The sequence below is a fragment of the Bos grunniens genome, chromosome 5, assembly GCF_055505025.1.
Source record: "Bos grunniens cultivar Pamir isolate PY7600 chromosome 5, Bosgru_T2T1.0, whole genome shotgun sequence".
Classification (NCBI taxonomy): domain Eukaryota; kingdom Metazoa; phylum Chordata; class Mammalia; order Artiodactyla; family Bovidae; genus Bos; species Bos grunniens.
In genome coordinates, this window is record NC_141169.1 from 63954393 (window position 1) to 63979629 (window position 25237).

General features: G+C 40.3%; 1 protein-coding gene across 14 annotated transcripts in view; it reads right to left on the minus strand.

The window, feature by feature from the left end:
* The window catches only part of ANKS1B (ankyrin repeat and sterile alpha motif domain containing 1B), a 1153827-nt gene that overhangs the window by 68452 nt on the left and 1060138 nt on the right, over positions 1–25237 (minus strand). For 7 of the 14 annotated variants that reach the window (XM_086400851.1, XM_086400857.1, XM_086400852.1 and 4 more), the window contains one exon: positions 1355–1483. In XM_086400851.1, coding sequence (XP_086256977.1) covers positions 1355–1483 — 129 coding nt within the window. Of the gene's footprint in view, positions 1–1354; positions 1484–7015; positions 7091–25237 lie in introns of all 14 variants that reach the window. The other 7 variants (XM_086400849.1, XM_086400854.1, XM_086400855.1 and 4 more) reach the window with 2 other exon arrangements.

The following is a 25237-nucleotide window of genomic DNA, read 5'->3' on the forward strand; positions in this document are numbered from 1 at the left end:
CCAGTGCAGGAGACATGAGACTCAGGTTCCATCTCTGGTTCAGGAAGACTCCCTGGAGGAGGGCATGGCAACCCACTCCAGCATTCTTTCTGGGAGAATGTCATGGACAGAGGAGCCTGGCGAGCTATCGTCCATAGAGTCACAAAGACTCAGATGTTACTTAGCACGCGCACACACCACCTTTTGAAACTTCATTAAGGTTCTTTCCATCTGTCATTTTTCTCTACTTTCCTTCAAAAAAAGAGAGAAAAGAAACAGCTCAATATGTCTTTTTAAAGAGTGTATTAAAATGATTGTTTTCTGGATGTGACTGAGGAGACCCTGGCACTCTGCAAAAACTGGGCTGGGAATCAGTCTTTTAGACCCACGAGATCCCGGACTTGAAGAGTTTGTGCACAGGCACAATAGCAGAGGGTTCAGTCAAGGGCTTCCAAGAAGGCATGCTCAGAAAGGCTCAGGGATCTGGTGTTTGGGTCTTGGAGGAAGAAGGAGGAATTGCAGTCTTACAGTTTTGGGGGAGATTATGACTGAAATAAGTCCAGTGCTTCAAGACACAAGCAGTTAAAGAGGTGCAGAGAGCACAAAATGAAAAGACTAAACTGCTGTGAGATAATCAGGACCTTTACATCTTCATAAATCAATGACGATGATTGTGGTGAAACCCTTATCTTCTTTTTGATGTTTTTCATTATCTTATTTTTGAAAATATGAAATCCTCATCTTTTAAGGTATCAGGAAACTTTGTCCTAATTAAAACATTTATTTTTAAGAAAGACAGTTTCAATGTTCTGCTGAGGGTTCAGCCACTTTCCCTGCTATAGTCATGACAACCATCTGCCCCCAAACTGATGGTATCTTTTGAACATTTACCTGTTCATATCACTCACAATCTCAGCTAAGCCTGATTCCCTCTCCTATCTAAAAAAAGAAAAAAGCCTAGTAATATAATCCAAATGATGACAATGAAAAGAATCTGGTATTTACATAAAGCTGTAGACCCAATGTTTTGAGATAACTGGTGAGTTATGTGGAAATGCCTATATGTGCTCTATTTACAGTCATTTCCATTTTAAGACAGCAATTTATCACATTTAATTTAAAATACACAACTATGTATGAAGAAGGCAAAACAGACCTTAAGCTTACAAGATTAAAAGGGTTATAAAGTTCCATTTGTTTGGAATTTCCAAGTAGCCTTTGAAGAAGGCTTCTTTAAGAAAAAAAAGAGAAGGGGAAAACATTTTAGTAATTTCAGTGATGAATGTCTGGGGATATTTGAATATAAAAGCAAACAAGCTAGAAATGTACCCTCTATTCCTGCTGGTACCCAAGTACTCAGTTCTGGGTAACTTACAAAAGCTTTGTAATCACATGACTGGAAGATGAGCTTTTCCGGGTGGTGTTGCCAGTACTGCACTGGAGTTGAGGCTGTGGCTTCGTTTGGAGGTCGCAAGGTAATGGAAGGTTCTCCCCAGTCTCCTGTCTGAAAATCACATTTATTCTAGAGGTAACATGAGTAATAGGCTAAGTTCATGCACTATAGCTGGCCTGAGTTCATCTTAAACCTGTGTGCCATAAAGGTGCAAATACATTTGAGTGTGTTATATGGTTATTATGGTTTTATATGTCCTACCATCCTGTTTCCCAAAGCTGAGTTAACTTTTGAGGTATGAAAGAAGTTGACTTACTCTATTTTTAGAATGACATCCTAAGCTAAGTACTCTTAAAATTAAACATGAAGATATTCATAAATGATTTACTAAGTCATAATTTTCTGTTCCAACAGAAAAGAACATATGATCTTTGAAAGACTTTTCTGTTTTTAAACTTGACTGTTTGAAATTTTTAGTTTGAAATGCATTCTCAATACACCGGTTTATAAATTTCAGTTCCTGATGAGGACATGTACCATGTACTTTGAAAAATTTTGTATCTCTGGAGAGAAAATATGGTAGGCGTGACACTAGACAAAATTTCAGAAGAAAATGTCCTAGTGGATGATACCTAGTTTCCCTCCTCCGAATTCATTTGTATCAATATAACGCCCCATGATTGTCTTGGATATACTCAAACTCCTCCCTCAGAAAACCTAAAGCATGACTGAAGAATAAATATTTAAATACCAGGGTTGGTCGTATGTGCATATGCATGTACTTGGGAGCCTGATCACAAGTACAAGCACAGTCCATGTGACGGTATATCACGTAGTACCTGAGCCCACTAAGACAGACTTTACACAGAAGGACATCCCATCATTTTAATGACCATTTTCCATGAGGTTAACCTCAACATGTTTTATTACTGTAATGGTTTAGTGTGAGCGCCTATAAAGTCAAATTTCTAACTGGCTTTAAAAAACAGAAGAATTCCAGAGCCCCTTAGGGAAAGCATAGGCCATTTCGTGAGGCAGAGAGCCTGAAATTTTCTCTTTGAGATCCGTCAATCCCAACCACAGGAAGAGAAAAATGAGCCTCATGTTATTTCCTTGGCTTCTCACTGGAGTATGTGACTGGTCAGAACCCTCGGCTCCTCTCTCTGAGCTATTCTGCTTGTTAGTTTTGTTCCAGTTGCTAATTTACTTGCACAGGGCTCGGTTCTCCCATCTTCCATCTGTTGATATCATTAAGACTTTATCTGGAATATTTACTTAAGCATTTTTAAGCAAAAATCCTTCATTTTATGACCCATCCCTGACTCATTCTTAAGTTTTCTCTTTGTTTAAATGGATTTTTATTTTGTAAAAACAGTGACTAGTTGCAATTAAGTTTTCCTCTGACTTGCTATTTTGATCTTTTCTTTTCCTTCTCTCCTAAATGTTTGGATCTTAATTTCAACTGACATGATTTGCTCTTAAAAAAACTAGTATAAAATTAAAAATGCAGAATATGTGAATTTCAATATTATTTCGAAGGTGAGTGTAATAACCTTTAAATGATAACAGTTAAAACTCTGGAAACATGCAACAGTGAGTTCTTAATTCAAAGTTCTCCCCACATCCAGCAAATCATCCTCTCATCTCCCCCATTAACTGACACCCCCAGTCTCCCCCTCCCTTGATAAAGCAACAACAACACAGCAAACAGGTGTTGTACACTTAAGTCACAGGTAACACTGTTAACGCAACAACAGAAGTTTGCACGCAACTTCGTGGAATGATACAAAGGGAGCTGGTTGACCTCAAGAGATCCTTGGATCCAGTGTCTGCTGACGTGACAATGCAAATCAAGCATCCAGTCTTCAGCGTTAGCCCTGTCATCGTTTAGCTGAGGTTCACCGTGGCCAAGCTCAACAGGCAGTTTTCAGAAAAGCCTGAACAGACATGGCAGGAGCTGGGGGTACCATGGGTTGCGGGTCAAGGGATGGGGGAGGGCTGGGGGTGGGAATGGGTGGGATGAAGCTGGGGTTATGGGGACATTTCAGGTGTTTGTACGTTAAGCATGCAAATCATATGCAAATTCATTCTCTAATTGCTGAATTAACTCAGGCACTTTTATAATTAAATTTCAATGTGAGTTCCACATACACTTAAAGCAGAATGCTGATCCAAATATTTACATCATCCACAGAAGTCAGAGCAGCCATTTTGGGGATAACAGCACATAACATCTCAGTCTGGAAACGACCTCGATCTCTTATTTCATAAGCATTTGAAGAATTTAGTGGTACGTCCATTTTATCTGCTTAGGCAGCGCCATCATCTGCTCTCCTGTGACTCCATTTTGTCCAGAAATCCCAAACCACCTGCTCCGAATCTGGAGTGCTCTGACACGCTTCCCCGACATGCAATGGGGGAAGATAATTATAGGGAAGAGAAACAGAATCCTTATTTTCTTTGTGGCCCAGAAACTATGCTCCAGACCAAATATTTTAAAAATTCCCTACAGGGACTGAATCTGCCTTTCTGGAAATAGAAACTGAATTTTGTCATACTGAGTGCTATTTCCAGAAATTCATTTTCAAACAGAGGAAAAAGTGTTCTTAAAATTGAATTTATAAGGAAATAATTTTCTTTTCTTCCTGGAAACTCATCAACTGATTATTATTTTTAACCTTAGATATAAGAGTATTTAGAAGACTCTGTTTGTAGGTGTTGATTTTTCTCTTTGGAATTAATTCAGTGGGAATGGATGGACTCATCATTACACTATTGTAAAGGGCAGATGTGGCCTGCCCTGGGGTGGGATTCAGCTTCATCTCCTTGAGGGACAGTAAAAACAAAAGAACTTAGAGAGCAAGGGTGCCCTCGGTCTCTGTCCTTTTGGAGGCAGGAATGAACTATGGAGGAAACAGGTCGAGTGGTGATAACATGGAGGAGCAGCAGAGAGAAAAAGCAAGGGAGGGGTTTGCCTCACATTTCAAATAGTTTCAATTGTGAAGCCCAGTATTAGGTCCTGTTAAACACAAAATTTATATCCAGATATTATCTGTATTTCTTCAGGTAAATTTAAAAAATTAATAATCTCTCAGTTAAAAATGCTTATTAAATATTAATTAAAAATCAAACAGACTTAAAAAGTCTTTTGTCTGAAATAACGGTTTATAATAAAGTCTTATCTTTAGCAAAACATGGGTTACTATGAGGCAATAATGTTTAATTAGAATAACAAAATAAAATTGCAAAAGTCTGTCATATTGTAAATTATTAGTGACTGGCAGTACTCTTTAAAAGGCTTAAGTAATTGCAGAAGAGAAATTACAGTGATTCCAGGCACTTTTACTAAATATCTTCAGGCTACTTCTTTATAGCTTAAAATACTTGGAGAAAAACCTTTCCTTTAGGTTCATGTATTAAATGATCTTAATAGTTCAAGAATTTGGTCATGGCTTAAAACCCTGTTTACTTGGCATTTATGTATGTATTTGTTCCTTTAGGACATAATTAAACAGAAGAAAATGTACATTATTAGCTATCCCTTCAAACTCAAATAAAACTTAATCTTCTAATACAAAAGAAAAACATAATTTGAGATTAAAGTTTTAAACAGAGAACTGATTCTGCTTAATAGGTATTTACCAACTGCCAACTAGAAATTCTTAGCCTGCTGAGTTTTAAGGATTATAATTGGGCCATACTCAATATAATGTAATTAAATTAAATGTCTCATACCCACCAGCTGAAAAGTATAAGCCACTAACTGAATTTAGTTATAACGCAGAAAAAAATTTGCAAAATTCCATGATAGATGTTTATTGGATGGTAGATTCCAAAATGCAGCTATTAATCTTTTCATTATTTCAAAAGGTGGTAAAACTGCATGGTTTTAGTTCATTTGCACCAGATATCTAATTCAAAAACAAGGCTCTATCCCCCAAAATGGAAACTGAAGATATCACATATTCTATGTGTTCTGAGAATACAAAGGGGAAACACTGTTTATATTCTTTCTTTCTTCTTAAGGAAAAGTTTTGTTAGGATGTCAGTAAATAATTAAAAGCTATGATTAGGATCTAGCTCTCTAACATGGACAGGGAAGTATGGTATTTTCCAAGCCTTATCTTATTCTTTAAAAAAATTTTTAAATGAGGACTTAATTGATTTTTTTAATAGAAGCTTTTAAATCTTTTCTATTAGGAACAACTCCCACCTACCTGCTTGTAAATTTAGATTGAATATTAACAAACATTGTTTTCTATTTCTTCAGATCACTTAATAAAAAACTAAAATGATTTTAAATGACAATTGTTATTTTCAGGTTTCACTTTCAATAATTCTAACAAATATTAGAGGTGGGCTACCCAAACATACATAAGTTATGTGATTACATTTACTTTCCCTTATCTCAACAGCTTTGAAGAAGGCACATATGTATACATATGTGTACATACATTGGGATGTGAATGTAAGGAAAGGCCTCCTACAAACAGTTCACACACACATGAAAGCAAGATGCTGGTGCAGTTCTTCTAAAACATCTTCAAGAATAAAGAATGCAGCTGGTTATCCTAAATTTGTTTCTTTTGATAAAAGAGCGGAGATGGCCACTTCTGAACGTGAAAAAGCACTGGTTAGAGAGCGTTAACGTGTTCAGGAGGAACTGCTGGGTCACGGGAGCAGCAGTACCAGGCAATGTATAGACTGGTCCCCAAGAGCCAGAAATCCCATGCACACAAGGAGGGGTATGCCTGACGTGGCACCCCAAAAGAGGCCCTCTGCATGCTGCCCCAAGAGCTCTGCAAAAGCTCTTTTGAGTGATTCTCAACCAAAAGTCTCAACCTCTCAGACAGCAGGCTGCCCAATGAGAAAAACTTAAGAGTGTGAAAATAGGATTGTATTTTAAAATATGAAATAGACAAAAAAAACCAAACATGAAAATGTTTACTTTCCAAACAAAAATGAATTTTTAAATGTATGCAAAGGTGAAATGTGAATATCTGAATATTAAGCAGCTCAGAGTAAAATAGGTCGTGATTTGCATGCATTCCAAAGATCAATTCAGTACTGTCAAGTGAAAAAAAAAAGAAAGGATTAGGCTGAGAACCACTTTGTAGCTGTAATGGTGCCTCTCTTGGCTACAGTCCTCTTGCATTTGCATAAAACTTATATAGAATATCATGCAAATCATACTCAAATATTTCTCACAAGTGAAGCGCATGAACCTTTGTGTTAGGCACAAAGAACTGAATAGCCCATGGACAAGGGAAGTACAAAATGGGGAAGACTAACACTGATATATACATGGGTATATATATATATCAATTTACCCTTTTCCTTTCTCCTGTGAAAGCAAGTGAACGCGGACACCTGGGATGAAAGCCAAACTCACACGGGACAGATTTTAACTGTAGACTTCCAAACCAAGTACGTTTCTCATTTCAGGACAATGTTTTGCACGTTAACTTAGTCACGAGGCACAGTGAATGAAGTATAATAAACAATAAAAAAAAAATCTCGGGAGTTGTTAGACATCACAAATTTTCTGCATTGCCAGGACATAGTCCCTATAGCTATTGACGACACTGCAACACACGACACAGCGCAAGTTCAGGAAGAGAAAATAACCATTTGTAACCTTACATTATGAACCTGATGGATGGCTGAGAAAGGAAATCCAGCGTTCTGATTCGTCCATATCTCACAGACAGACGACTGCTGATATAAACAGAAAACTATCTCATCTTGTCAATATTTAAAACACGGCAGCTACCAAGGTAGCATCAAGGAAGGGGAGGAGGAAAATAATAAAGAGCAAAGAATCACATTTCTTAAAAAAACAACAACAACACTCAAAAAATGCTTTAGGTTGCCCGAGGTTTAATAATTGACTGCCAAGTCATTCTTTTGCTTAAAAATATTTTGGGTTGGCTGGGAGAAAAAAAAAAGACCATTTATGCATTAGTTTTATGTCAAAGGAAATTACCAATCCACTCACATCTTGAAGAAAGCAAACTGTGTTTTTCCACTTGCCAAAGAGAATGGAAATACTTTCCCCCTTCACGTCATTCATTTCATAGGATAAATATTTTCATGAAGTTCAAGAAAGATAGGAAAAAAGTCTTTAACACAAGCCAAACATTTTTATTTTCTTATGGGCAAACGACCAGGAGCACACAATGCAATAAAACGACTTCCCTACTTTAGTCATTGCTCAGCTTGATAAACCTAGAAGATATTTTCCCCCTCCAGAGTTCTCAAGGGCAAACTCTGTGATTAACAAGGGGAGAAGTGTCCGTTTGCTGCCCAGCAATGGGAGCGTGTGGTGGTGGAGGGGGCGCCATGGAGGCGGAATGGGGGGTGGGTTGGGGTCTGGAAGCTCAGTTCTGTCACTCACCAGAAACTCTGGGTAACAGCATTTGCTTTTTTATGAGTCTAATGAGTCAGCTCCATGTTTTGGACTCTCCACCACACCACTAACAATCCAATAACCAACAGTTATTAAAAGGCAATAATGTTTGCTTAGAACCAAATGCCCAATGAACCAGCACCCTCCCAGGAGTTACAGCAGAAACCACCAGATAAACCAACGAGGCTCCTGGCCTGACCTTTACAGAGTTCTTTTCCTGAATTCCATCATCTAAAAGACGCTGTGAAATCGAATCACAGAAAATGGCAGAACGCCTAAGCTTATTCAGCCAAGCATGGTGAACATCCCCAGAATTCACAAGCAGAGCATACAAAGATCAGTGCAGAAAGGAGATAAGAACACAAGCACCGTATGGTTTAGAAACCCAGCAAGGAACCCTATCACCAGCAAGTGTGCAAGTGTGGAAACGAAAGCTTTCCTCTGGCTAAATGTTTCTCCCACCTCCACCCTACCAGAAACGTTCACCATAAATTTAACATCTCTCTCTCCAGTTCCAAACGCAGCTCCATACCCACCTACATCTTGCTCTCCATTCCTTCTGTCATCTGGATGGCTTGCTGGGGACAGACTGTCGGGTAACTGGCATTCTGTTAAGAAAGTAAGATACCTGGGGTCTGACCAAAAGGCACTTCCAACCACCTCTCACTTAAACGCAGCTCTGCTCTTCTCAGCATCTGCCCTAAACAGCATGCCATTTTCTCCACAGCGTTGGGGGCGGGTGGGGGGGGGGCATCTACCCCTTCCTACTTTTCAAAAATTAAATCTCTAGCAAGTTAAGCATTGGGGTCATTAAACTCCCAGCCTCATCTCCAATAGCTGTCATCTGATTTAAATATATTAACTCCATGCTTCAGTAGGATTACCATCTTAACTGGCACCAAACATGCTTCGAGGAAACCCTTAAAGCACTGTCACCCACAGTTTTGAGCTAATTCTTTTACATACATTACATCTTCTCCAACATTCACAGAATTTTAGTGACAGAAGTAATCCAGGGATCACCTGTCATCTGACAGATGAAGACAATGACATCCAGAGAGGTTCAGTAGCTTGCTGAGGTCACATAGGAAAGTGTTACAACATGTCAGCAGGCTAGGAAGGAGTGCCAGCCCAGTAATGACTTCACCAGAAGGTGGAGGGGGCTATTCAGTTATATGAAGTCTGTTTACTAATCCTGAAAGAAAGACACATAAATGGAGTCAGTTTATGAAACAGTCTCAACTCCACAGGGGGTTCAGATACCTTAATGTTCTATTTTCCAATCATTACCCCCAGATGGGCCATACTCCACTATCATATATGAGTCAAACGTTGCCCTTCCTCATCACATACCTGATGGGGCAGTAGAGCCCACTTTGGAGCCCTCCTACCCCAAGCTCTGCCTCCTTCATGCACTTAGCTGGGGAGAAGGACACAGAAGGACAAGGGCCCCTTTCTTATCTGGCAGTGGCTGAATTCTCTCTGCTGGTTGTCTGCTTATCAGGGTAACACTAACTTGGTCTCTGACCCCTCCTGTAGGAGCTGCCCTGCCCTGGATTCTACTGTATCTGTGAAGGTTCTCTGGAGGGCTCTGCTGGGAAGGGCGTGGGGTCTGGATAGCACTGTTCCTGATATGAGAAATCTGGCTCTAGGGTGACTTTCTCCGACCCCTACTCAACCTTCCTAGCACACACGCACGCCCCTTGGGTGGGAGGCAGGGGAGCACATACAAGCCCAGCCTCTTCCTGAATGCCCACCCACACCACACACAAGTGCATCCGTGCCATGCAGAGCACGTGGCTCCACAACCACTCCGCTCTCTGCCAGGACACTTTCCTCCAGTTCTCTCTTCCTCAGTTCAGGCTGGTCTACACGTGTCTGCTCCCGGAAGTCCACTGACGGAGAGAAACGCCAGGTTCCCCCACTCTGGGTGAACGTTCCCCGTGGAACCCTTCTCCCCAGGCTTGTGTTGCCTGGGCATGTGCTCTCTCCCCTCCCCTGGGAAGGGAGGGAAAGCCTCAGCTCCTTCCACTGTGGCTCAGACAATCTTCTGACCCGCGCCCCCCGCCCTCCCAGCAGCAATCTTCTACCTCTATGGACAGGCAGCTGCTCTGCCGGACAGGACTCACCACCTGTTGGTCAACTCCGAGGAGGGAGTCAGGCTCCGTTACCAGCAGCTTTCCCTTTAGAAATACTTGCAATACTTAGAGCCTACAGGAAAGCTCCCCCTTAGCATCCTGTTACATGAATATATCTCCCAACAGTTACAGAAGTTACCAGAGAGTTAAGGAGGGAAGAGAGGGTCTTGTGCCATAAGTATTTTATTTTTTAAAAATCTGTGTAAGATTTCCTCAATGAAGAAATAAAACCTACCTCCAGTCATATACACTGAAGAGAGTTCCCACGTGGCATATATACCTTTTAAAGGAGTTACAATAACTGTTTTTCATGTAAAACCTATGTTCAAACTTAAAGTAAAGATGTTCTCATTTCTAATAATTATGTGCCTCAATGCAAGTGATAGAAAGTCAGATTTTAAAACCAGTTTAAAATAAAGGCAGTTAATAGTATGTTATGGAGGTTGTTTTTTTAAAAAGCTGATACATGTCAGCTATCACACTAACTTTGATGATTGTTGCTGCTGTTTAGTCATTGTGTCCAACTCTTTAGCAACCCTATGGATTGTAGCCTGCCAGACTCCTCTGTCCATGGGATTTTCCAGGCAAGAATACTGGAGTGGGTAGCCATTTCCTTCTCCAGGGGATCTTCCCGACTCAGGGATCAAACCCACGTCTCCTGTCCTGGCAGGATTCTTTACCACTGAGCCACCAGGGAAGCCAATTTTGATGACAGTAAAGACTTGATCAGGCTCCTAGAGTAGTAACTTAAGACGGATCAGCTGTAACTGGTGTCTTCATAACATGGAATGGCTCTTCCAGACACATGGTTATCAGACTGAGTGTTGGAATGAATTTTTTAAATGCAAAAGAGCTTCCCCTGCAGAATTTCATTATATTTGTTGTTGTTCAGTCGCCCAGTCGTGTCCGACTTTGCAACCCCACGGACTGCAGCATGCCAGGCCTCTCTGTCCCTCACCATCTCCCAAACTTTGCCCAAGTTCATATCCATTGCATTGGTGATGCCATCCAGCCATCTCATCCTCTGACTCCCTCTTCTCCTTCACTATATTTATGAAGATAACATTTCAGAGTACAACATGTATTGAAGTACTGAGTGTTCAAAAGCTTTGAGAAAGAAAATACTAGTGATAAAATTTCAGCTGGGGCCCAAATTCCTAGAGCAGAAGTGAGTTAAATCTAAGCTTTAATTAAACACTAGAATATCCTCATCTGAGAAGATTAATAATAGCACTCGGCCTACTTATTTCACCAGGTTGTTGTGCAGCTCATGCTAAGCTTCACGCAAAAGGGAACTTTTCCACAGCTAGGTTTCTAGGACCTGAAATACAGAAGCTGTCAAACGTATTGACTGAGTGAATGGAATCACAGAATGTGTTCAGTATTTCTTGGCAAATGATCAAGCACCATGGAAACATTAATTACTCTCCTCGTTATAATTTTTAGTCGATCTACTTTGTTGCTGCCACTTGGGCCCTCAGTAAACTACATCACTGCTAACACACTTCTGGCAAAATGCATCAGAGATTAACCTTGCAGACTTCTTGTTAGAGACGGTCTCCTCTTTTCCTGATAAAGGCTGAAAAAGAGCTGCTGACTTTGTTGAAAAGAGAGGAACATCTGTAATTAGCAGACCTATCTGCTAACGGGCTGCTTGTAGGAGCCTGGAAACAGTTCTGTAAAAGGATGGTAAACAGCCTTTGCAATTTCATATGCTTATTAATTTTCTCTCAGTTCCTTTTTCTCATACATCGCAAAAGCTAATTTAGTTGATCTGAATTTGAATTACCATGAAATCCAAATAAATGGGGGTTAATTAAAGGGATAGAAATCTTAGAACTGAGACATCAATAATTTAATATTTATTTCTTTGGTGATGAAGTCAGCACACTTTTGGAGGTGCATAATTTTATCTCAAGTTCAGACCTCTCTCCTGACTCTGCAAACGTTTTCTCAAATACAACACACATCCTGTTCTTGTCACCGTCACATGCCTCAGGTTACCATGAGTACAGTTCAGAAAATACAACGCATTTGCATTCAAATCTAATAACAAAGTAAAAAGAATATCATCTGTCTCCAAAGTCTTTTTCCCAAAGGTCGACTTCTTTTTTGCTCAACTGGTAGTAACCTGGTAATTTACAGTAAGTTCTCTCTCCTTCATTGTCTGTTTTTTGAACATTCATGGTAAGTACTGAAACATCTCCCATTAAAAGCAAATAAGCCCCTTCCCTTGACCCAATATTTTACCTGAGCTCCTGCTCAATTTCTGTTCTTTGAGAAGCAAAGGCCCTGAGAGCTATCTATATGATCTCTGCTTCCCCCTTCCTCTCCTCACGTGAGCCCACTCTACCGAAACCACCGTTCTTCATTTTGTCAAATCCAACTGTTTATCTTCCTTGACCATCTGACACTTGATCACTCCTCCCATTTCCTAGCTCCTCTGCTGGTTACTGTGATCTGATTGTCCTCTGACTCCTGGAGTATAAGTCCTTAATGCTTTACTTCTGGCTTTACTAGGTGGCCTCATTCTATCCCAATGCCCAAATTTATGTCTCCAGCCCAGACCTCTCCTCTGAACTCCAGAGGCAGACACCCAGCCTTCTTGACACCTCTCTTAATCTTGATGATTCATAAGCATCTTAACCTTAAATTAAATGCCCCAAACCAAGCTTCACATGACCTCTCCCCTCCTATAAGCTTTCGTACTTCACTAAATGGCAACCCTTTTCTTCCAGTTAGGGTCATCCTCTTGCTCACCTTTCACATTCAATCCAGCAACAAATCCTACTGAATTTACTTCTAAAATCTCACCGTCCTATCTCTACTTGGTCCAAGACACTACCTTTTTTCACTTGGATTCTTCCATTAGCTTCTACACTGGTCTCACTGCTCTCATCCTTGGCCCCGTTGTGCTGATGCTCAATACAACAGCCAAAACGATCCATTTAAAATGAAGGCTGGATCATGCTGCTCTGCTGCATTTAACTCAGAAGAAAATTCAGTCCTAATAATGGGCCTACAAGGAACTCCATCCTCTGTTACCCCTGCCCTGCCTCACCTCTCTCCCTCCTGTTCACAAGTTGTGGACAGCAAAGCGCACTCTTGTTCCAAAGCCTCTGCACTTGTTTCCCCTTCTCCAGATGCTGCATGACCAAATCCCTCACTCACCTTCTACTCCAGGGTTGCCTTCCCAGAGAAGCCTTCCCCAGCACCCAGCATATTATACCCAAATTGTCTATGCTTTCCATGCTACAAAGGGATTATTCTTTCAAATGCGAACTGAAAATGAGGGAAAAGGTTTAGAGCATAAGAACCTGTCTTCCTGGCACCCTGACATTCATTCAGAGACAATTACTTTTCATCTATGGGGTATAAGGCATGGGCCACAATGTGAGTAGGGGTCAGCCCTGCTTTCAATCAATGCTTACAGAATAGGCATTGCTATGGACATGATCCATTTTCTTTTGTCAGGACCTGTAGTCAACTGGGATTCAGAAGCTGATGGTAGGTCTTGGAAGGAGCAAGTCTGTGACAGCTCCACCCGCTCAGTAACACCAATTAGGCACTGAAAACCTTCCATGCGTCTGCTGATGCTGTATAGCTAGTTTAATAAAGAAACTTGTATGAATAGAGCCCTCTGGTCAGATTCTATCAGAGATGAAATTTTCTGCCTTGTTCTAGCCCTGAAAAAAAAAAGCTTTCCCTCTGTTTCTCTTATGTCTGTCATAATTCTTTCACACTTCAGGGTGTTCAGGAATGGACCAGAAAGAGTCCAACAAGAAATATGAAAGGTTCAGAGTGAAAGTTAAAAGAGTAATGAAGTCCGTCTCTTCTCTCAGATGACAGCGCTTCTAAAATAAAACAAAAACAAACTTGAAGAGAGAACAAAACAGCTTCAAAGGCAAAAGAAAAAAAAGCACCCTAACAAAGGGAGCCTTGGTCAGCAGCCAGAAAACTCAGCAGCTTCTTGAGTAGAGCCCAAAACGAGGTGAGACCTGTCAAAGGGTGGAGTCAGACAAATTCAGTTCAGCCAAGGAACCAGGCACCAAACACCTCGCGTGCATCTTTTCTTCAGCAGTGACAGCCCCTGCGGTCTCCTCTTCCGTGGGCACTCGCAGAAGCCTGCCTGGAAGTCAGAAACCAGAACCTTTTGTCTCTCCTGAGTTACCCAGAAGCCGCAGGCCAGCGTCTTACTTATTCTGTCCCACCATCGTAGATGGAGCCACTCTCTTCCTCTCCTCTCAGCTGAGTTTTGTGATGTGTACACGCCCCTGTAACAACTATATGGGATTCTTTCTTTTCAACTATGCTGGGAACATCTCAAGTTCAGGCTTTCTTACCACTGACTCTTTTTGTAAAAGGTTTCAAGTCAACTATTTTATTTGCAGGGAATACTGGACTAAAAAAAAATCCCGCTCCCTGTCATTTCTTCCCTTTCTTAAAGAGCAGTCTTCTCACACCTTCATGAACATGACCTTGTCCCTGTATCAGGGACATTCTGGGACAGATCAGTAATCACCTGCTGGAAGTGAAAAACCAGGCCAACAGCAATTTTTCCATGTGTGACCCATTATTGCTGGCATCAGAATGAATCAATCTAGCAAAAGTGGAAGTAAACACCACATTTGGTCTCATCATTAGTACACTGACATGATATGAAGTCTGATAGTACTTGCTGCCTGCAAAGTTACAGCTTCCTCTCCCACTTCCCCTCTCTCTCCTTCTATTCCCTCTCTTCTGCTCCCCCTTCCCCGCTTTCTTCCCTCTTTCCCTTTAAATTCTGATTCTGGTGCTGACAGCACATAAAGTAAGCTCTCGGCTGCCAAAACAGAAGAGAACTAAAGCTATGCGACCTGTTATTCATTTGCAGAGATAATACATAACCTGCATTCCCTAATATGACAGTTGTAGCCCTAAATGACATTATAGAATTATTTATGAAATTTATGAAATCTCTTCACAAGAAAAAAAGACAGAGCAGAGGAACAAAAGTGGAACACTGTTTATACAATTCAGATCTTACTGTACAGCGCCCCAGGTTCCCTGGATGTTGCACGAAATTTAAGTCAATTGGGATCATGCTGTTTCTTGCAATATGGACTATTTCACTTGTTCTACCTCCAAGTCTGGCTACACCTGACACAAACATTTTTCAGGGCCATCAGCAGAAATATTAATCACTCATTCAGAACAGCAGCAGTCAGCTTTTTATCATAACATGAACTGCTGCAAATAAATTCGATTTTGCAAAGTAATAATTGTTCTTTGCCAGTAGCATCACTTTAAAATATAAATCATGCTCCTTTCTTGTAAATCGAGGATGTCATTTTTAAGAATTTGAACCCATTTACAAACTGTATCTCAACACCACTTTCTGCCTCTAGTAAAAAAGAGGTGTTGGAGGTACTTCCCTGGCAGGCCAGCACTTAAGACTCTGAGCTTCCACTGCAGGGGGAGCGGGTTTGATCCCTGGTTGGGGAAGTAAGATTGCATTTGCTGCATGCTGCAGCCAAGGAGTTAAAAAAAGGGGGTATTGGACAAAGCCATTCATTCAATGATACTTATTAAGACCCCACTATTTCCTCGTTTTATCCTTGTGGAATATATGGGAAAACAAGGTCTGTTTGAATGATCGTCTTGAATGATGCCAACCTAAGAGGTCTCTGATGGAGGTCTACACAGGTATTTCCTCAGGTCTGCCTTGTTCAACACTGAAGTCAACACACTAGAGGAGTTACTTGATAGGTACATTTTTTTGAGGTGTGCTTTTAAAATCAGCGCATTACATAGTTGGGAAGGATCAGTGACATGTTGAGCATTGACCAAGTTCTAAAAAGGCACTGATAGAATAGGATTCATTACTTGATAAAACTGTTAGACCTGCAAAAGAATAATGTAAATGTAAGATCCTGCAGTAAGGTTAAACACACATACACACATACACATACAGCACTGTTGAGGCCTGAGAAGGGAGGCATGGCTCATGGCCACTGAAAAACACTAAAACATTTTCATAGAAAAGTTCCACAAGAATTAATAGTATCTCAGTGTTAAGCATGAACACCAACAAAGCCAACATGGCCAGAGCTGGGAATCAGAATGCTGTGTAGCTCACGTCCCACTTATCAGAGAGATATTGGCAAGAGCTGAAAGTGGTTAATATAGCAAAGGAAAGACATCACAGAGTCTTTAGTCTTCACTATTCTCAGCAAGAGGGAGCAGATTTACTCTTTGTTTTCAGAAGATAGCATTAACTGACTACGTGGGAATTTTAAGGGGGCTAATTCCAACATGCTATAAGGCAAAAGTCCTATTAATTAGAACTTATTCAGTGATGATGGGGCTGGCTGCCTCACAAAGAGGCCGCCTTACAGAAACAAGTAGAGATATAAACTTGCGGCTGTTTACTAAGGATGTGTTGGAGGGGTGCTGCATCAAGACACTGGACTGGATACATTTTCTGGCCCCTTCTCACCCTAAAGTTCTCCGGTTTTCTTTAACAGGAGCACAGAAGAAACTTCTAGCCATAAATGTATATAGAGAATGCAAGTTACTGTAAATTCTTGTGAGGCTGCATTCAAGCCTCAGAGTAGAGATCCATACAGAAAGGTGGAGATCATATAATTTTGCAATTGACTTCATGAAGCTACTCTTTACTCCCCTTGATTTGTAAAGAATGAAAAGTTGGCTATCAAGAGCAAAGGATTCTCTTCAAATACAATGTCCACACCACCCTAGAGATTCAAGCCTCTACTACACGTGCTTTTACATAAAGTATTAAATATTACTCGCAGAATATGTCAAAGGTCTCAAAACATTGTACTGGAGCCTCTTGGGGTTCTAGAGTTTTTTTAGAATGTGTCATGTCTGCTGTGTGGAGAAGGAAATGGCAACCCACTCCAGTATTCTTGCCTGGAGAATCCTGTGGACAGAGGAGCCTGGTGGGCTGCTGTCCATGGGGTCGCACAGAATCAGACACGACTGAAGTGACTTATCATGCACTCATGCATTGGAGAAGGAAATAGCAACCCACTCCAGTATTCTTGCCTGGAGAATCCCAGGGACAGAGGAGCCTGGTAGGCTGCCGTCTATGGGGTCACACAGAGTCGGACACAACTGAAGCAATTTAGCAGCAGCAGCATTTCTGCTGTGTAGATACAACCCAGGGGATCATCATCACAGTGGTTAAAGCACAGGCTCTGAAGCTAGACAGCTTGGGTTCGAGTACTGACTCTGCTTCTTACGATCTTTGTGGTCTTGGGCCAACAACATAAACCCTCTGTGCCTTGGCTTCCTCATTATAAAGCTGTACTAATCAGTGCTGGCTCTTAGAGCTGGTAGGCAGTTCACCGTCCTCATCCTGGCTCTGAGGATTCAGGTTATATATACTTATAGCTGATTCACGTTGTTGTATGGCAGAAACCAACACAACACTGTAAAAGCAATTATCCTCTAATTAAAAATAAATCTTAAAAATTGGTGGCTTTTGCAGTGCCTAAAAACCTTGTGTAATCTGATAAGTATGGGATGCTTATTATAGGGAATTAAAAAATAAGGAAGAGTCGGGTATCACCTCTACATAGCCCACATAGACTCTGCTATAAGAGAAATAAAATAAAATGTTTTAACATATAAGGGCATATTTTAATACATGTTAACTCATAAAGTATTTAAGTATGGAATCATCCACAAATCCTCTCCAAAGAGCTTCAATACTAACTAGGTTATAATACAGATAGGAAGTTCTTGTACAGTGCTTGTAGTCCTAAGAACTATTGTTTCCATATCAGTGGAGAGGTAATGGTTTGGGGTTTACCAGCTGGAAAATAGAAATACTTTTGTAAAACACAGCTAAATATTGTGAGCTTTATTTTAGAATGCATTTATTCCCAGTCGCAGTTGAAAAAGCACAGAAAAGAAGGAAGGTAAAGCTATCTCAAAATAACAATAATTTCCCAAACCACCCAAACGTAGAGCTGTATAGTTTGTTAAATACTTGACAACTATTACTTTACTTGTGTCTCACAACAGTGATGGGAGGGGGCAATGATCTTACTTTAAGAAGAGAAAACCAAGGCCCTGAGTAGCTGAGAGGCTTGTTCAGTTACAGAGGTATTAGATATTAGACATAGGGTTTTTAGCCCTGATCTCTTTACTTCAAATATGTTATTTCTAAAAAAGCTCCTCAAATTAAGTACACAAAAATGAAAGTAATACTCACGTACTGTTGCTGCTCAGTCGCTCAGTTGTATCTGACTCTGCAACCCCATGGACTGTAGCAGGTCAGGCATGTATTAGTAATATAATAATTTTCCATCAAACATTTTCAGAATTTGGAAGTCAGAGTGGGCTTACTGGAGTGCTCACCACTGCTATCTCTATTGGCCCAGAAACCACTGTCACTTCTGGTCATAACAGCCTGTCAACGGGAGGAGCCTCCCTTCTCACCCCTCAGTTCCTGTGGTCCAGGCGGAGCTAAAGCCATCTCTAGGCATGTGACCTAGGATTGGCTAATCATATCTCACACATACCACCACACACACACACACACACTCCTGTGTGGTTAGCTCAGGGCAGATAAATGATCCAAACCAGATCCAGGTTGATCTGAACCAATGGGACTCAATCCTGGGTCTTTCTGGGGGAACTCTTGGTTAGATAAGCCCTCTTTCTTACAGGTTTTCGAGTGTAACAGGAATTGGACTTGAAACTCCCCTCATGCAGAAAAAGCCTGTTTGAGAAAAGAGCCAACCCAGAGGACAACAAAGCTGAGACATGAGGAGTCCAGGACCAAGACATCAAATGAGCACCTGAACCCAGGCTACCGGGACTTTGTAGTAAAAATGACCCAAATATGTGCCCTTTTATGCTTGAGTTGGATTTCTGTTACTTGCATGCACTCAGTAGAGTCTCTGCTGATTTATTACTTTACTCATACATGAACGGAAGTTACTGAGACAGGATTGCTCAATAAGCCCTATTTCCCCTGGACATTAAAAACCTCTTTATTTTCCTTGATACTGGAAAAAGAAAAGGAAGGAGGAGGAGAAGAATAAGAGAATTCTCATACCACTTGAAAATGTATCAAGGTCAGATTATAACAGCCAACGTTGACCTGCGGACCCAAGAACTGGACTGAATCTAATGAGAAACATTCCGAAAATTTAACAAGTGGAGAAAAATAGCCTGGTGTGCCTCTTTGTGAACAAGCTAAGCCTAAGGCTTAGCCAGCCTAAGGCTCCACTAAATGTCACAAGATCAATTCCACTAAAATAGGGTTTTTCATATATTGTCAGATTTCTTACTTATTCAGTTGAAAACAGGACCTTTTCTATTTATGTCTTTTTAAAAATCTGTGGCTTGGTTTTCATTGGAAACATTCTTCTTGGTTAAGTACCAGCACAGAAGGAGAGGTGGTGGCATCACAAAGGGACTGGAGGTGTTTAGGTCTGATGGCATCAATCAGAACAAACTCCTGGTTGTCTAATTTGCTTCACTGATGAAATGGACAGAGAATGAAACAATCAAGAATTGTAAGAGGAGTATCAAAGCCTGAAGGGGAATCCATCTGAGTGATTCTCCAAGTTCTTCTCATTATTTTTTTGACTGTGGTACAGGATAGACAGTAACATTTCAATGTTGCCTGTAAGATGCTAATCATATTGGAATTTCCAGCACCAAAACTGTCATGGGGAGAGCAGCGTATATGTTGAGAAGAGGCAATTAACCATCCACAATAATAAACTAGGTATGCAACACATCAGGTTTAAGTTCCAGGTATGAAAGCACTATTTTCCACTTTTGGTTGGCATGATGCCTTTGGGAATAGATGGCTGATGGTCCAGAGTTTCTGGCTTGAAATGGGGCACAGATCATCAACATCCCAAGTTATCACTGAAGCTGGGTGTTAGCTTGTCTTCCCAACAAGCTGTCATACTGGGAGCTCCTGATGAAAGAGCTTACAGAGTTTATTCTTAACCTTCTTTTTTGAGTTATACATTATCTGTCTGTGCTGAAGTATTAGGAGTTGTTCTTTCAGTTCAGTTCAGTCGCTCAGTCGTGTCCGACTCTTTGCGACCCCATGAATCGCAGCACACCAGGCCTCCCTGTCCATCACCAACTCCCGGAGTTCACTCAGACTCACGTCTATCGAGTCAGTGATGCCATCCAGCCATCTCATCCTCTGTCGTCCCCTTCTCCTCCTGCCCCCAATCCCTCCCAGCATCAGAGTCTTTTCCAATGAGTCAACTCTTCGCATGAGGTGGCCAAAATACTGGAGTTTCAGCTTTAGCATCATTCCTTCCAAAGAAATCCCAGGGCTGATCTCCTTCAGAATGGACTGGTTGGATCTCCTTGCAGTCCAAGGGACTCTCAAGAGTCTTCTCCAACACCACAGTTAGGGTTAGTCATGGACATGCTGAGTTTTTCTGAGTAGTAGTGAAGTGATAAAAATCTAAATTAAAAATTAGCCACTAACTTATGGACATTTGAAAAAATCTAATGTAACTCAATAATAAAACTTGTTTCATGGGGGGTGGGAAATCACTTTGTAAAATGCTGTTCTTTTCAAAACAGTTGCACCATTTTCTGAAGGCTAATTCTATAAATTCCATCACACAAGAGCAGTGGGTAGAACCTAGGAAGACCAGGCTTTTTCTCCCAGGGAAAGTAGAGAAGAATAAATTACTATCTTCGTGCCCAGAGGCTGGCTCAGTGTTTACTTCATGGATTTTTGGGATATCTATGCTTCTCTAGTTAACAATTTTGTGTACTTAGTTGTTTCAAGTTGTAAGATTCATTTAAGGAAAAAACAATCCTTTCTTTCTTGCTTAATGTTTTCTCTTACCATGTTATAATAATAACGTGTTATTACTGTAAGATATCCTTTGCTTCATACTTTTGTACCCTTAATTTGCAGAGAATTCTTCCAACTCTCCTCTGCTTTCACTCACTTTGTGATCATCTCACAGATCCCTTTTCCATCAGAGATACTCCGTGGCAGCCTTCATATTTATACAATTAACATAATAAGGAGGAAAGTTCCAATTTCGTTCTCAATATGTATTCTAAGCCTGTATAATACTGGAACAAAGGGGTGGTCTTTATAGACTGTTACCACTCTCTAACCACTTACCTAATGCTTTTGTTATTAACTGGTCCTACTATGAACCAGGGACCTTTGAATTAGGGACTGATAGAGGATATAATCTGAACCGACAGTCATACATCTATCTATATGTACACAATAATGATTCATAGTTTGGAATATACTTTCACAAAAATTATCTGATTCACACAAACCTGTGAGGCAGTCTTTATCTATGTTTTAAAGACAGGGAAACTAAAGTTAGAGAAATCACATGTCTTGATGCAGATCACAGAGTCAGAAAGAAAGCAAATCAAAACTCCAACTGAAGAAGCTGCTAAGGAAGCAGCATCCAGGCACTGGAGAGACCCCCACAGGCAAGAACTTCTCTCTCGGAGCAATAAACTCCACACCTACATACAAAGCTTTTGACAAACATGGGAGGAAGGCAGAGCTCTCCCAAGATGTTCAGGGAGGAGTTCCCACAAGAGGATCAACAAATAAGCACTGCAGAAACTCAAAAATGGATTAAAAACCTAAATGTAAGAGCAGATACTGTAAAACTCCTAAAGGAAAACATAAGCAGAACACTGACATAAATCACAGCAATCTTTTTAGATCTACCTCCTAGAGGAATGAAAATAAAAACAAAAATAAACAAATGGGACCTAATTAAACTTAAAAGCTTTTGCACAGCAAAGAAAATCATAAACAAAGTGAAAAGATAACCTATAGAATGGAAGAAAATATTGCAGAAGATGCAACAAGGGATTAATTTCCAAAATACACTAACAGCTCAATATCAAAAAAACAAACAATTCAATAAAAAAATAAGCAGAAGACTTAAATAGACATTTCTCCAAAGAAGACATACAGGTGGCCAATGGGCACATGAAAAAGTGTTCAACGTTGCTAATTATTAGAGAAATGAAAATCAAAACCACAATGAGGTATTATTTCATTCTAGTCAGAATGGCCATCATCAAAAAGTCTATAAATAATAAATGCTGGAGAGGATCTGGAGAAAAAGGAACCCTCCTATGTTGGTGGGAATGTAAATTGGTACTGCCATTATGGAGAACAGTAAGGAGGTTCCTTAAAAAAATAAAAACAGAGATACAATGTAATCCTGCAATCCTAAGGACCTACTGTATAGCACAGGGAACACTACTCAATACTCTGTAATGGTTTATATGGGAAAAGAATCTAAAAAAGAATGGATATATGTGTGTGTGTGTGTGTATATATATATATATATATATATATATATATATATATATAACTGATTCACTTTGCTGTATACCTGAAACTTACACATCATTGTAAATCAACTATACACCAAAATACCTGCACCTTATGTTCTCAGCAGCCCTATTTACAATAGTCAAGACATGAGAGCAACCTAAATGTCCATCAACAGGACACTTGATGGATATGGAATGGATATTACCATATATTCTTTATCATTCACACAATAGAATATTACTCAGCCACAGACAGAATTAAATAATACCATATGCAGCAACATGGGCGGACCTAAAGATTATCCTACCAAGCAAAACAAGCCAAAGACAAATATCATATGCTGTCACTTATATGTGAAATCTAAAGATAACAATGAACTTACTACAAAACAGAAACAGACTCAGAGATGCAGAAAACAAGCTTATGATCACCAAAGGGGAAAATGGGGAGGGGATAAATTAGGAAGATGAGATTAACACATATACACTATTATACATAAAATAGATAACCAACAAGGACCTACTGTACAGCCCAGGGAACTATACTCAATATTTTGTAATAACCTACAAGGGAAAAGCATCTGAAAAAGAACAGATATATATACATGTATGTATAACTCATACTGTGCTGTACACCTGCAGTTCAGTTCAGTTCAGTTCAGTCACTCAGTCGTGTCCGATTCTTTTTGACCCCATGGACTGTAGGACATCAGGTTTCTGTGTCTACCACCAACTCCCGGAGCTTATACAAACTCATGCCCATCAAGTTGGTGATGCCCTCCAGCCATTTCATCCTCTGTTGTCCCCTTCTCTTGCCACCTTCAATCTTTCCCAGCATCAGGGTCTTTTCCAGTGAGTCAGTTCTTTGCATCAGGTGGCCAAAGGATTAGAGGTTTAGCTTCAGCATCAGTCCTTCCAATGAATATTCAGGACTGATTTCCTTTAGGAGTGACTGGTTTGATCTTGCAGTCCAAGGGACTCTCAAGAGTCTTCTCCAACACCATAGTTCAAAAGCATCAATTCTTCAGCACTCAACTTTCTTTATGGTTCAACTCTCACATTCATACATGACTACTGGAAAAATCATAGCTTTGACTAGATGGACCTTTGTCTGTAAAGTAATGTTTCTGCTTTTTAATGTGCTATCTAGGTTGGTCATAGCTTTTCATCCAAGGAGCAAGCGTCTTTTAATTTCATGGCTGCAGTCACCATCTGCAGTGATTTTGGAGCCTAAGAAAAAGTCTCTCACTGTTTCCATTTTTTCCCCATCTATTTGCCATGAAGTGCTGGGGCCAGATGCCATGACCTTAGTTTTCTAAATGTTGAGTTTTAAGCCAACATTTTCACTCTCCTCTTTCACTTTCATCAAGAGGCTCTTTAGTTCTTCTTCACTTTCTGCCATAGGGTGGTGTCATCTGCATATCTGAGGTTATTGATATCTCTCCCGGCAATCTTGATTCCAACGTGTGCTTCACCCAGCCTGGTGTTTCTCATGATGTACTCTGCATATAAGTTAAATAAGCAGGGTGACAATATACAGCCTTGACGTACTCCTTTCCCTATTTGGAACCAGTCTGTTGTTCCATGTCCGGTTCTAACTGTTGCTTCTTGACCTGCATACAGATTTCTCAGGAAGCAGGTAAGGTGGTTTGGTATTCCCATCTCATTAAGAATTTTCCACAGTTTGCTGTGATCCATACAGTCAAAGGCTTTGTTTGGCACAGTCAATAAAACAGAAGTAGATGTTTCTCTGGAACTCTCTTGCTTTTTCTAACATCCAATGGATGTTGGCAATTTGATCTCTGGTTCCTCTGCCTTTTCTAAATCCAGCTTGAACGTCTGGAAGTTCATGGTTCACGTACTGTCGAAGCCTGGCTGGGAGGATTTTGAGTATTACTTTGCTAGTGTGTGAAATGAGTGCAAGTGTGCGGTAGTTTGAGCATTCTTTGGCATTGCCCTTCTTTGGGATTGGAATGAAAACTGGCCTTTTCCAGTCCTGTGGCCACTGCTGAGTTTTCCAAATTTGCTGGTATACTGAATGCAGCACTTAAACAGCATCATCTTTTAAGTTTTGAAATAGCTCGACTGGAATTCCATCACCTCCACTAGCTTTGTTCGTAGTGATGCTTCCTAAGGCCCACTTGACTTCACATTCCAGAATGTCTGGCTCTAGGTGAGTGATCACACCATCGTGATTATCTTGGTCGTGAAGATCTTTTTTTGTATAGTTCTGTGTATTCTTGCCACCACTTCTTAATATCTTCTGTTTCTTTTAGGTCCATTTTGTTTCTGTCCTTTTTTTGTGCCCATATTTGTATAAAATGTTCCCTTGGTATCTCTAATTTTCTTGAAGAGATCTCTAGTCTTTCCCATTCTATTGTTTTCCTCTATTTCTTTGCATTGATCACTGAGGAAGGCTTTCTTATCTCTCCTTGCTATTCTTTGGAACTCTGCATTCAAATGGGTGTATCTTTCCTTTTCTCCTTTGCCTTTAGTTTCTCTTCTTTTCTCAGCTATTTGTAAGCCCTCCTCAGACAACTATTTTGCCTTTTTGCATTTCTTTTTCTTGGGGATGGTCTTGATCAATGTCACGAACCTCCTGTACAATGTTACGAACCTCCGTCCATAGTTCTTCAGGCACTCTGACTATCAGATCTAGTCCCTTGAATCTATTGTCACTTCCACTGTATAATCATAAGGGATTTGACTTAGGTCATACCTGAATGGTCTAATGGTTTCCCCTACTTTCTTCAATTTAAGTCTGAATTTGGCAATAAGGAGTTCATGATCTGAGCCAAAGTCAGCTCCCGATCTTGTTTTTGCTGACTGTATAGAGCTTCTTCATCTTTGACTGCAAAGAATATAATCAATCTGATTTCAGTATTGACCATCTGGTGATATCCATGTACACCTGGAACTAACAAAATATTGTGATTCAACTATACTGCAATAAAATAAAATTTTAAAAATTAAGTTTTATGGTGA